This window comes from Dermacentor variabilis, chromosome 4 (genome assembly GCF_050947875.1).
Source record: "Dermacentor variabilis isolate Ectoservices chromosome 4, ASM5094787v1, whole genome shotgun sequence".
NCBI lineage: Eukaryota > Metazoa > Arthropoda > Arachnida > Ixodida > Ixodidae > Dermacentor > Dermacentor variabilis.
This window is the reverse complement of record NC_134571.1, coordinates 46,900,702-46,914,433: the sequence shown is the minus strand read 5'-3', so window position 1 is coordinate 46,914,433 and position 13,732 is coordinate 46,900,702. Positions and strand designations below refer to the sequence as shown.

At 42.0% G+C, this 13,732-nt stretch overlaps 1 protein-coding gene across 1 annotated transcript; it reads right to left on the bottom strand.

Annotated features, from left to right (window-relative positions):
• Positions 1-1,230: 1,230 nt before the first annotated feature.
• LOC142579058 (WW domain-binding protein 4) lies at positions 1,231-11,914 on the bottom strand. Its single transcript, XM_075688881.1, has 8 exons — positions 11,810-11,914; positions 8,916-8,988; positions 8,629-8,691; positions 8,451-8,522; positions 8,181-8,388; positions 7,597-7,679; positions 4,708-4,793; positions 1,231-1,525 (listed from the first exon to the last, which is right to left on the bottom strand). Coding segments are annotated over exons 1-8 (810 nt in total). The 5' UTR covers positions 11,812-11,914; the 3' UTR covers positions 1,231-1,302.
• Between the last annotated feature and the right edge of the window lie 1,818 nt (positions 11,915-13,732).

Sequence of the window (13,732 nt, the reverse complement as noted above, 5' to 3'; positions counted from 1 at the left end):
GGTGACATCCCACTATGGGCATCACTGGTTGGTGGTTATTGTTTGTAAATGCATCTACAGAGAATTGTTGCAGGCAATACAGCGGTAAACAAACATTTATTAATGAACATTGGTAGAGCTGGCAGAGAAACTTCAAGCTTTATAGTGGTCGTCATGTGATCATCCGCAGACTTCAAATATCTCTGAAAACTGCCACACCAGCTAAAGATTGCACAATTCTTGCAGGCTCTTGGGTGCTCACTCTTATCAAGTGATGTTACTTTTATTGTATGCTAAGGAAAAGTTTACACAGATTTGTTGAAGTTATTGTCCCTGCAGTAAAAAAGGGTTGGCCATGTATAAAACAGATTTCTGCAGACGATGCCAAAGCAACACTTCTACGAGCACTTAAATACAAACACTGCATTTCCTGAGATACTTGAGAGCTGTGTTATAAGAAATATAACCTGCTCATAATCCAGTTGTATATGTTGTTGTTGCTATAGCAATTACATGGACACTCTACGCAAATTTCTGCCATTTCCATGAGGTTCTGTGAAAAGTCCAAGTGCAATGATATTGCAGCCACACACCGTACGCTGTAGGTGTAAGGATGAGCCGAGAACAATGGTGGACTGATGTATGGCATCTTCTTGCATGCACAAAGGACTGAAGCAGGAAAATTTCTTTCGGGAGTTCTTTCCCAGATAAGTGCTGTGAAATCCACTAGTACTCCAGCCAATTTTGTCATATAGTGCATGAGAGTGTCCTTTGGGAAACTATTAACTGGAATGCCACTGTATTTCAAACCAGACTTCTTCTTTTTTTTTCGACAGACATTTTGGACTAAATGGACACGGCCTCACTACTGACCTTTTTCAGTTCTGCACTTGCAACATGCATCTAAAATAGAATTAATCAAAAAGTTAACTGGTGACACTTTATACACGAGATAATTGAGCATTGTGATTTGATGTTCAAGTAATGTTTCATTTTCAAGCAATCTATGTGGAGATATGAAATTGTGCTGACACAGGCAAAATTTTCTTAGAATATGTTGCACGTAGAAACATAATTTACACAACTTATACGGTGTGCAAAGCTGAAAAAAGAAAAGTTTGTGCATTGGAGTACAAAGTCGCAACGTAAGACCTTTTTGGTTATGACGGGTTTTCTCAGCAGAACACGATCACTTTGCAATCTTACAGAAATGCTGCATATTCTCTTTATAAAGGAAATGTGAAAAATGAATGCAGTATAAGATGCATAATGTATTTACATTTATTTACATACAAGGCACTGCATCGGCACACGCAGCCTGGTCTAGTCGTCATCAGTTCGTTGCCTAACATTCCTTTTGCCTTGACAGCCAAGCTTCCGCTTTTTGAATACAGAACTTGTGTCTTCACCTTCCCCGGATTCAAGGCTACCCACAGTCTTTTCCACAAACTTCATCTTTGTGGGGACGTCCTTTGGAACACTAATGACAACTTCTTCAACACCTTCTGGCTTTTGGGGAAGCTGCAAATCTATCTTCGGTGCTTCCCTGGAAGTTACAAGTATAATGTTGTCAGCAAGCATACACTAAAGAAAAAGGCACTTGGACATTTTAAAGGGACAGTAAAGCAAATAATAAGTTGATGTGGACTGTCTAAATACCATTCCAGAAACCTTGCAACGCTTGTTTCTTGCCAAGGAAGGACTTAGTTTACAAGAAAATTGCGTCTGAATGGTCCGAATACCTTTTTCGATATTCAGATCTCCTGCCACCCAACCGGGGAAGTGGTGACGTTGCATACGCCATCACCGCCCTTTGCTGCTGTCGATGAGTACAACGGCGCCCGACAGACGGCGGCGCCGAGCCAAGATAGGGCGGTGGATTCGCCACTGCAGCTGCTTTAGTTTAGCGAGCCAGCAAAACCAGCGCGGCACTATGCGATAACGAAACTGCTGAAACGCGAAAGTGTGGGCGGGAGCGAAAACAAAACCTTTCGACCACCCGCGTCGTTGTGAGGGGCAATTTCAATCAGTTCTTCTTTTCTTTTTTCTAAATATGAATTCGAACTGCATAAGTAGCATTTTATTTCATCTTCTAACACAATACAATGATGTTTTTTGCAAAGAGCGGTTGCGTACTAGTGACAGAATTTAACTGAGGAGTGCTTTCGTCATCGAGCAAGTGCTTGAATGTCCCGGAGGAGCCTCTAAACATGTCCTGCATTTACCCCAGTTTCTCGATTAATGAGGCACTGTTCACGATAATATTGTCACCTTAGAGAGTCTCAAGCACTAATCTATCACTTTAGCTTTACTTAATATTTGCCTTTAGTGTCCCTTTAAATGTAGAATTTCTGGGCAACATGAAAGTTCACGTAAAGCTGTAGCCCTTGCGAGACTTCCAAAACAAGTTCTGCATGCTGTGAATAACACAATTCATTAGGTACAGAACACCATTTCAATTTTTCAGCAATAAGAGCAGCCAATGCTTAGGAAGCTTTTTAAAAAGGCATCAAACACAGAAGGGCACCCACTCCTTTCCATGCAAGTGTTAATTGTCATTCAACAGTGGTAAAAATGAAACCTAAATGTTGTGCCTCTACGTCACAGACATTAAGTGTACATACATTGAGCATCAGTGGACCAAAGTTCTGCCCTGCCCCATACGCAGTTGTTGGGAAAGGACTAACATTGAATATGCAACATGGAAATGCACCATCTTGAGGAGCAATGACTAAAGGGAAGGGGACAAGCACAAAAAAAAAAAAAAAAAGATTAGAACGCAGATGTTGCAGCAAGCTGACTTGGTAACTGACGGTCTGGTCAGTGTACAGGGTCGTCCATTCTTAAGGTGAACATGGCTCAGTGTGGCATCGCTCCGCGGAGCGCCAGCGCGCCTGGCGAGGCCGCGCATTGAAGCGAAGCAGCGCAGGCGCATAGGGACCTAAGGGAGGTGCTTCATGTCGTCTGCTACAGCGCTGGAGCGAGCCGAGACACTTAACCAAACGCAGGCAACCTAGGTGGCTTCACGGGAAAGCGTGCTTCACTCAGTATAGCATTTTCTGGCTGATTTTGCCTACAGCTTGCGAACAGCCGGCTTAGGCAATATGCATGAACAGAAACAAGCTTCTTAGCACATAAATGACTTCCCATTTTTTTTTCTTCTAAGTGATGAATGTAAAAGAACATTTATTTTTTGCACTCTCTTTATTAGGCTGGGGCCATCTTATTGTACTGCCACAGCTGTTGGTGCAGTGCATCCGGAGAAACCCACCAGGCACGCTTTTCATGATTGGGACCATGACATGATGAGCCTATGCACCGTTTCGCACAGCTCTTGATGCTACTATGAAATTGGTTAAATAACTTAAGGAAATGGCCGATGTTCGGCATAAATTTCACAGCAGGTGCAGTCACCAATTCGGTGATTTCACATAAAATATGACAAAAACAATGAGCTGCATCTTTTTATTGGATCTTGAAAGAAGAAAATGGCACGTAAAATTACTGCCAAATCAGTTGCTGTGCCAAATAGAGCAGTTTCGAACATCACTTAAAGCGATCCACAGAGCAGCGGATGTCACTTTTTAGTTACTGTCAAAGTGCTTTTTTCCCTTCCTTAACGGTAAAATCGATGACAAACATGATCAAGTATATATGCACGATAGAACAATCCCTCTCTAATTTTCTGTGAAATTTATGACGGGCGTCAGCCATTTTTTTAATTCAATTAACCAAATTTTGTTATAGCATCAAGAGATGCACGAAACGGCCTGCTAGGCTCATTACATCATGACCCCAATCATGAGCCTTATGGGTTTCTCTGGATGCACTGCACCAACAGCCGTGACAGTAAAATAAAATGGCCCTAGCTTATTAAAGAGAGTGCAAAAAATAACTTTGTTCTTTTACCCTCATCACTTAGCAGAAAAAAAATGCGGTCGTTAATGTGCCGAGAAGCTTGTTTCTGTTCATGCGTATTGCCTAAGCAGGCAGTGAAGCGCGCTTTCCAGCTAAGCCACCTCTGTCGCCTGCATTTGGTGAAGTGTACTTGCAGCAAAGCTGGGGTGGCTCACTCCAGCGCTGTAGCAGATGACACGAAGCACTTCCTCTAGGTCCGTGTGCACTTGTGCCGCTTTGATGCGCGGCCACGCCGGACGCACTGGCGCTCCGCGGAGCGATGCCATGCTGAGCCGTGTTCACCCTAAGAGTGGATGACCCTATACTTCAATATAGTTGTAACTGAAGGTTCATGAAAAGCGTGCTGCTGAAAATGTTCACATCCCATACAAGCAGGAAACTTCGCAAAACGTTCTGCGCAGGAGTAAAAGGTGATAAATGTGTCAGTACGCTATCGGTAACACTTTCTGTGACACATTAAGTAAAACTGCATTAGCAAAGCGATGACACTTGTAAGGAGCAGAAAGTGGGGGAGTATTTATGGAAAATAATGCAAGTTATCACGTGTCTTTATCACAAGTGCTCCGTCTTGCACAGCAGCCACAAGGTTGTACTTTTTTCCTTTAAGTACAGCATCCCTTGAAGTAGGTCCCTCTCTCTAAATATCTCTTCCTTCTTGTCCTAGCTGTGTCTTTCTGACACTGCTCTGAATTATGCATATTGTAAATGACTACGTGGCCTGCCTACCCAGTCAACTTCAACCATTCTGGTTACTGAGATCAGTACGGAAGACCTACAGCGAGTCCGTGGTTATACCATGATGTAACTTACATAGATTTGACCACTTGCCACTCTCCATACGGACTTTTCTTGGGCGCTGGTCCTATACTTGAGTCGGGTTCCTGCGACGAATCGTCCTGCAAATAAAGGGAGTAGATTTGGCAACACTCGCACTTCTAGCAACCAATGATAATTTGTCAATGCTTGAGCTCTAAGTGAAATGCGTGAAAGAGAACATTCCATCATTGGTGTTCAAACACGCATTAGTGCAAAGAATTGGGACTGGCTGAAAGCGAGATGTTTGTGCTTCGCCTATTCAGTTCCGTTTCTTTGCATTCATGGCCATGACCTGCTGTCATACATTAGCAGGACAGCGAGAGAATAACTATGATGAATGTAGTAAATTACAACTATGAAAGATGCAAACAGAAAAACTGTCTTTATCCTAGTCTTCCAGCATGATGCATCAGTCATAATAATGAACTGTTACCAACAGTGCCCAGCTTTCAGTCCTACTACACAAGTGGGAACCTGCAAGGAAACCAGGCCGCATGATAACTGCTGGCAGTAGCCATAAATGGTGGTAAGAATCCCTGGAAATAAGTCACCTATGCTGTAATCCTTGAATTTTTTACTACAACTTTCCTCAGGCTGCGCAGAGAGGTGTGGCCTGTGCTACAAGAATCTGTGGCGTGTGTGCTTTGACTCAAGGATAACTAGACTGGTATAATATATAGCAATTCCTTTTGTAAGCTATTCCAGAGCGATAGCATGCACACCCCTCCAACCTCCTAGCAAATGGGGAAGTAGCAGTTAAAAGCATCCCACCCATCTGGTCACCACTCTCTTGTTGTTTCCTAGCACCTTTGTCAGATGCCAACCTTGAAGGACTACCGGTATGAAAACTGGCCAACCTCCCTGTATTTCCGTCTATTTCTCCTCCTGAAGGAATGCCATAAGTGCACCACAGAAAGAAGAAAAAGAATGGAGCAATAGGCAGGGAACTGCTATGGGTGCCGCCATAGTTGATGGAAACATGTTCAGAAAGAAAGTGAAACAAACTTTGTGCTTTTTATATCTCCATTATTAGTAGGTCCTTCTCAAAATTTTCTGCAATAATATGTTCATTGGAAGGCATTGCCATTACTCCGATGCATTCACAGTTGTGAAAAAAATTTGGAGGACGCTTAAGCTTCGCCTTTAAGAATGGAACACGATAGCATTCAAAGACCCCTGACTGCTTTTCATGCTTCCTGGCAACTGCAGCTTATGTAACCGTAATGTTTACCGGGAAACGCTGGCAGCAAACGCTATGCATGAAGGCAAGCTTGCTGGTAGAAACACGGCCTCTTGCGTGGGTCGATCTCCTGTTATTGTTTCGCACTTTTAATATTTCACTCTGAGAAGAGATAACATAAAATATATGCACTGTTGGTGTTTTTTTCCCCTTTACATATGTTTGTGGGCTGCTGTTCTCAAAATTCCGAGGAATAACTTTGTAAAAAATAAGAAACACGGTATGAGCAACTTTGGTGGTAGAACAGTGGTTGGGTATGCGTGGTTCGGAATTTTGTTCGAAATTCCTTTTGCTGAAGCGATGCCAACGCTGGACGTCAGGCGCTGACGCCGGATTTTCTGCAACAATGGGCCCTTATTAACACTGTTGGGTTTAAAGCCATTGCAGTGTCAAGGGCCATGGAACAGGCCTCACCTCAAATTTTATTCATACGATGGAACTTGTAAAGTGCTGTCTAGGGAGCATTTTACCGCAATAATTTTTCAAAATGGTTCATTATTGGAGAAGGTGGGATAAATTGAAATGCCGAATTCCCATGCTGCCAGGAGGCGAGCTTCACTGCAACGTAGACACACTCTGGCTTTGCCTTAACCAGCGCCCGCAAGCAACGTTCCTCTCCTCCCTTATCCCATACTGGAGCTGAGGGACCATGTCACAATAACGTCACAAGCCCCATCATGGTTAAGGACAGAACGAAAAGCTAATGCCCTACGTACATAAAATTTTTTTTTAATCAAGGTTATTTCTATATCTTCCTAGTTTTTTTTTTTTTTTTTTTTGTCGCTTCAGTTTGCACAGCACTGTGCATGTCCATGGGCAGTTTTGCATGTTTTCCATTGGATGATTTCCCGAAGTCATGTGCCATAATCAGTGACTCTGCAGGCAATGCATCTTACATAGAGGTTTATGCATGTGACCATGACCCCCCAGCAAGAGCTAGAGATCACTCAAGAGGGAGGATGCATGGGCTTTTAAAATTTCAGCTGTTTTTGTGAGATGGAGCGGCTCACTATTTTGCAAACATGATCATCAACACCTGATCTATGCATCATGCTTCTCTGTTTGAAGTGCCTAAACTTAGAACACGGGGAAGGCGGGAGATGAAAATTCAAGACGATGAGCAAAACGAGAACTAGGTGAAAGCAGGAGCTGACGTTTCGACAAGTGGACTTGTCTTCCTCAAGGTGACATATGCTTTCCTCGCCACTGTATATATAGGTGGGGTTCTTCTAAAGGGGAGAGGGCATAAGGCGGGTGGATGCGGCAATGAGTGAAGTTGTGTCAGCATGTAGAATTGAGAATTCTCAATTCGACAATTCGACCTGCTGACACACCTTTGCTCAATGCCGCACCCACCCACTTTACACCCTCTCCCCTTTAGAAGAACCCCACCTATATATACAGTGGCGAGGAAAGCATATGTCACCTTGAGGAAGACAAGTCCACTAGTCGAAACGTCGGCTCCTGCTTTCACCTAGTTCTCGTTCTGCTCATAAACTTAGTGAGGAGTCCTATGACCACTGTATTGCATTCTCAACCAATACACTAACTTTCTTGCTTGTTTCTGCTAGCATATATTTAAGCAAACATAGTTTAGAGAACAGTGCTAGATGATAGGCAAATAAGATATCAAGTACTCCAACCTCTGGCGGTGCACTCTCGTTGCATGACCCTTGTTGGTCAGAAAGTGACACATAATCCGAATCTGGCTTCTCCCACGAAGATTCTGAAAAAAAGCAATAGGTCTATTCAGAAGCTACTTTCCCTAAAACAATAAATACATTTAACACAATCCACGTTTTGCATGAGCTCAGCTCAGCTTGTTCTGCATGATTTTACAGGTAAATGTATAAGATGAATACGACTCAATTATGATGATTACGCCTGCTTCTTGGTGTCAAAGGCAACTGTCCATTCAAATATCACAATTTGTTTTTTCTTCGATGCCTACATGGAAAAATGACCAAGTTTGATTTTTTACCTAATGTATGTAAATTTACAAATCTGATAAATTGATTAAATAATTGATTAAAAGGTTTTGATGAACCAAGCTTGATGTCTGGCCTAAGTAACTACAATCCCTTTCCATCAAGTTTAGTAAAATAGAGCTTTAAAATAAATCTAAACTGATTTAGTGTTGCTCTTTTAGTGTATTTTTAAAACTTTTAAACCATTTATGTTCTGCGCATCTGTTCAAAAAGGAAAACAAAGAGAGAGAGACACAAACCTCCGGTCTCCATGTTCCAGTAGTAAGTCTCTCCTCCCTCAGTGACACCTTCAAACCACGGCACTATTGGCGCTGCTGGAGCAAGTAAATTTGCTTGCTCTTTTTCCGCAGCCTTCTCCTTGAGCTTGGCTTCCTCAGCAGCATACCGAAGCGCGTCAATGTTCGAGCCTCCAGTCTTGACGTCTTTTTGAAATGCCTGCAATGCAGCCTGCAACACGCATCAACAGGATCACTGACCTGCAGCTTCAATGTGTATCACTCTGTGCTTACCTGGTTAATTCCATCCATAATGTTTTCGTAATTCTGCTGAGCTTTCTGCATCTTCTTTCCTTTCTTCATGATCTGTAACCACCCAAGAAGTTTTTAAAAAGCAAAAATCAACAAATAAATGAAACTTTTCTTAGTAGACTGATTTAACTGTTGTGGCACGAAAAACCCTGCTTCTTACCTCTGTGATCCGTTTCTGCACATTGGCCTGATGATTTTTGCCCCTCTCGTGAAAATCTATGCTCTGAAAAAGGCACACAAGGATGAGTAATCATTGCTGGCATTTTTTTCTTCTACCCGAAAAATATCCTGGGTCCGTACCTGCACACAAGACTTATTACTATTAATTAATTACTAATTATTAAAAAAGCCAAAAATCCATCATATCTACAGGAGACAGCCAAAATGACAACACTGCAAATCACAGCCAATAGACAAGGCTCACATGCCAAATCTTGCAGTACTCACCGCTTTATTGTCTGCAAACCAGCACTTGCAGGCATCACAAAACTTTTTCGGCTGTGACTTCCAGTAGTCAGCCCTGAAATTATACAGAAAAAGTAAACGACCTCCTCACCACACGATTTTGCAACAGGACACATATGCACACTCAATCCCCTGACATGACATGCATTAATTATCAGTGTGCTTGAGGAGAAAGATGATGTGCAATAATGATGTCTCAAGTAACTGACATTCTGTTTGCCTGAGACTCTAACTTCACATTCTTTGGTTGGCAAGGGGCTACTGGCATGTAACGGTGATGGTAGTATATAAAATTCCAAGCTAGTAAAAAGGAAACTGATCGACATACCTAGTGCTACTAGACAGTAGCAGCACAATAAAAGAAGTTCCAAAACTTTGAACCTACCAGATATTTCATTATGACATCTTTTTTTTTTTTTTTTGAGCACACAACTTAAGAAGATGCATTCACCTAACAAAGATTTTTTTTAAGATTGCTTTTATACTTCTGATTGTATATCACTTAGGAGGCACATGCACTGAGGTGCCCTTCACACATAGCACACAATAACAAGAGCAAAATTAATTGAATTCTGGCATTTTATACAGCAAAACTGCAATATGATTGTTAGGCGCACCGTAGTGGATGACTGTGGTATAATTTTGACCACCTCGATTTCTTTGACATGCACCCAATGCTTGGTACGCGGGCTTTTTAAATTTTGCCCCCATAGAAATGTGGCCGCCGTGGCTGGGATTTCATCCCATGACCTCACGCTTAACAGTGCAACGCAAAAGCCACAATGCCACTACGGTGGGTCCATAGCAAGGGCACTCATGGTCACTATTCTCCCGAACATGTTTTGTTTCTTGTGAAAAATAAACTAGCTTCCAAATGTTTCACCAAACAAGCAAAAGTAATCGCTAAAGGTAAACTTGGGGCAGGAAAGAAAACACTATTAAAAGAAATGGATGCTTACTACATTATCTAGGGTAGACTAAGTTGGTTAGAGCAAGTCCAGTGAAATGGGAATATTCTAAAATGTGCAAAGGAGGCATATGAACACAGAAGTTTTCCTCACAGCTGATACTTAGTAGTGATTCAAAAACAAAGCATTTTTCAATAACAAAACACGTGGCAATTACACGACTTGTATTAAAAAAAGATTATGCCTAAATTGTATTTCAATACTGACAGCCTAGAGAGTCTATGGGTGTTCTTACTATATGTGTATAATATTCTTCAAAAAAATCCAGTGAACTTCTGGCCTCACACTCTTTGTGGACTAATGTCTACAGACTTTCTGCAAATGACCAACATGTAAGTCTACAGATCATAACTAGACCAAGCAGCTGAACATGTTACAACCTCAGTGTATAGATATTATTCGACTTTATGTACTTAAAAGAACAAGTCTAAAATAAGGCAAACCACGCTATATGAAGTCTACATACAATCTATAGGGTGTATAAATTCATTTTTATATAGACAGTGACAAAGCAGCATGGTATCATTATAAATTTTACCTGTTAGCAGCTAGCAGTACAGTTGCTTGTGGAGCAAATTGGTTCAATAAACAAGGGCAAGAAACTGCACCATGACAGATGCAGAGAAAGGGACAGGACAAATGTTTGTGACCTGCCCACTTCACTGCTTCTCATGTTGCGCAGTTTGTTCAAAAATGTGATTTAATGCATTTTTAATGCTAGTGGGAACTTTACCCACCTTGTGTTATGTCTGTTTGCATCTAACCTATTTCACCCAGTGACCGAAGTTGTCTACTAGCTTGGGCCACTAGGCTGGCTGCCGTCTTTTTCAGCAGAAAACATGGCCACTGGGTGTGTGGCCGAATAGACAAATCACTGCTGTCTGGCCTTGCAGACAGCCTGGGTAACTGGATTAATTATGTGCCACTGGGTAGGTAGACAACTTCAACACTACGTATGTAATATTGGTACGTGCTCATTCTTGTCCAATCCCCCAGAATGGATGTGCCAAGATGACACGGCATGTAGCCTTGGCACATCCATATTAAAGCGATAGCGCCTCGTCTGAAACACACCACTCCGCGTCGAGCGCAGGGGTTTGACGGAGAGTGATTGCAACGAAGTTTCAGCCAAGATGCTAGGGATACTATAAAGTTTCAATTGGGATGCAGGGATTACAAGACATACAGTACATATAGTGTCGCGGCATCATTTGAGATCGCCACTTCGTCTGCAGAGGTAATACGGTGTTTCACTACACTGTTTTAATGCTAATGGCATTATCGTCAACATTAATTGTGAAATGGCTTGAGCCTTTTATATATATATATATATATATATATATATATATATATATATATATATATATATATATATATATATATATATATATTATTTCTTCATTACTCTAGTAGCTAGTGTTAGTGTGTGTACTTGTCGATTAATAATGTTATATGAGCGCTGGTGTAGGCTCTATAAGCGCTGCTGCTGACGGCAAAGGAAGGGTCCGACACCGACAGAACGGCAGTTAGTAGGCACTTTGAAGCCAAACTGCTTTTTAGCGTTTCAACGACACAGCATCACGGAGATGTGTGGGTAAGTTCGATTCAGAAGTGCCAGAGAACTCAGTTTAACAAGGATCAACAATGACAATCAATACGATACCGATTAACCCAAGGGCAATTATATTTTATATGCGTGACTTCTGTATCAGAGGACTAATCCACTTTGTAAATGATTTGCGTGTACACAGCCACTACCCGAAAACAGTCTGACGGCGTCAAATCCGAGCACTCTACGAGTACGCCCGGTTTGTCTGTGGCACTAATCAGCACTGTTGATGTCCTGATCGTGTGCCAAGCAACGTTGCCATATGAAAACGTAACGCTAAAAATAATGCAGAAACTTACATTGTGGTACGAGAGGTTTAGATTACAGAAACGACAATCGCAGACGATGCTCAAACGCAGATCCCCAATGGAAACAGTGGATTGCTTTGGATCAACTTGGCTTGCGTTAACATTTATGATGGCTTTGGGCAGTTTGCGCCTGGGCGTTGGCCTGGGTAATACAGTTTCGTTTTTGACCAAGCCGCTTGCTGTTACTAGAATCATAAATGAGCAACCGGAACCTTCCCTGGAGTTCGCGGGATGAGCGACCTCACAGATCTCACAGAATGGAAAATAACGCAGATTTGTTCTTAGGCACACGCAACAATTTTTGCACTATATACTGTCACAAACAGATGAACGAGTTCCAAATCCCCATTGGGCAGTCCAAGTATTTGCAGGAGTCGGTTAAAACATGCAAGATACGTTAGAACATGCAGGCATCATAGTAAGAAGGCAAGATCTCAGCCCCCACACAAGTATGAATTACTGCACATGAATGAGCTAGCTTTCACGTGCCTTAAAAAAATTCGTTCTTGGGCAAGCAAGGAGATACCTAAGGTTTTTAATGCAAGTTGCCTAAGCGTCCATGCGTATGGTAAATGGGCGCAAAAATGACACGTGCAAGAAAGACTACACACACAAGCACTTGTCAATAGTCAACGGTTGCCAGATGGTGAAATAAAAAAAATATACCTCTTCTAAAAAATAAGAGTGCTCATCACATCGTCACCATTCTTGTGCTTGTGTTTGTCCTCGGTTCTCATACCTAATGAACTCTTTACCAGAAGTCCGAGAAATAGCTCTTGCAAAAATACATGCAAAACATGACAGATTTGTTAAGTCATGCATGTGCCATGATAGGAGCAAAAGTGCCTAGATACATGCGAGGAATTATATCCTCCGTACGACCCCTTTCACACTATAACGCAGACTGCATTCAATCCTCTTCAAAATTAACTTGCAAGCAACTTGCAAGTCAGGTGCATGCAGCAGTGTATGGAAGTAATTTAAGCATATTCTTGCCATCAGCTTTTGTCAAAATTGACACCAATTTGATCTATGCCATCTTATCGTCACAGATGATAAAAAGCACCCCTGAAGTGCGTTTCGAATACCGCGAGTTGACATAAAAATCTAGGATGAAACATCGTGCCAACTTACATACCATACACAATGTCATACCATTTCCATGTTTAGGACAAGAAAATAACTTTTTATAACAAGGTTCAAGTATCAAGAGACGATTACGTTCTCCACATACAGTATAATGGAGATGCTACCTTCACCACCTAACCGAGGTAATTAAAAAAAATTGATTTTTCATGTTGCTGACATACCAACCAATACGAACCAACCTCTAAAGCAATTACATCTCTGAGCTGTCTATGGATCCGAGGGGAATATATTTGTCGAGTGCAGGAAAAGTATTGGCAAGCCAGATACTGCATACCATTGCCTGGTCATATCTGTGCTATGTACCACTTACACTTAAGGGTCACACTCGCGTAGGAGCTGCACCTTCAACTTTGCAGCACAAAATTGGAAAAAGAAAAAGATGACATTGCGCATGGCATGCAGTGTCTTCGGAGGTTGTTTTGAAAAGCTGCAGACTCACAGGCGTAGCTCACGCTAGCACTAAGCCATAGATAGCTTAGAAGACGACTGTATCCACGAGTGCGCAGCTGAACCAAGCCTTAGCAACGGTGACGGCAACAGTGGCGAGGACTAGATGAGCACCAGGTTACACGAGATGCATGTGAACGAATAAATGCATTAAAAAAAGAAGTGTTTACTCTCACTATAAACGGATCACAGAAATCGGGCATGGCTAGAAAAACAGGATGGAAATGACCTGCCCCCGTGTAAAGGCTGCACCTCAACGAGATCACAAAAGAAAAGATCAAAAAGAAAACTTTTCGGAACTAATACGCATAAACGGAA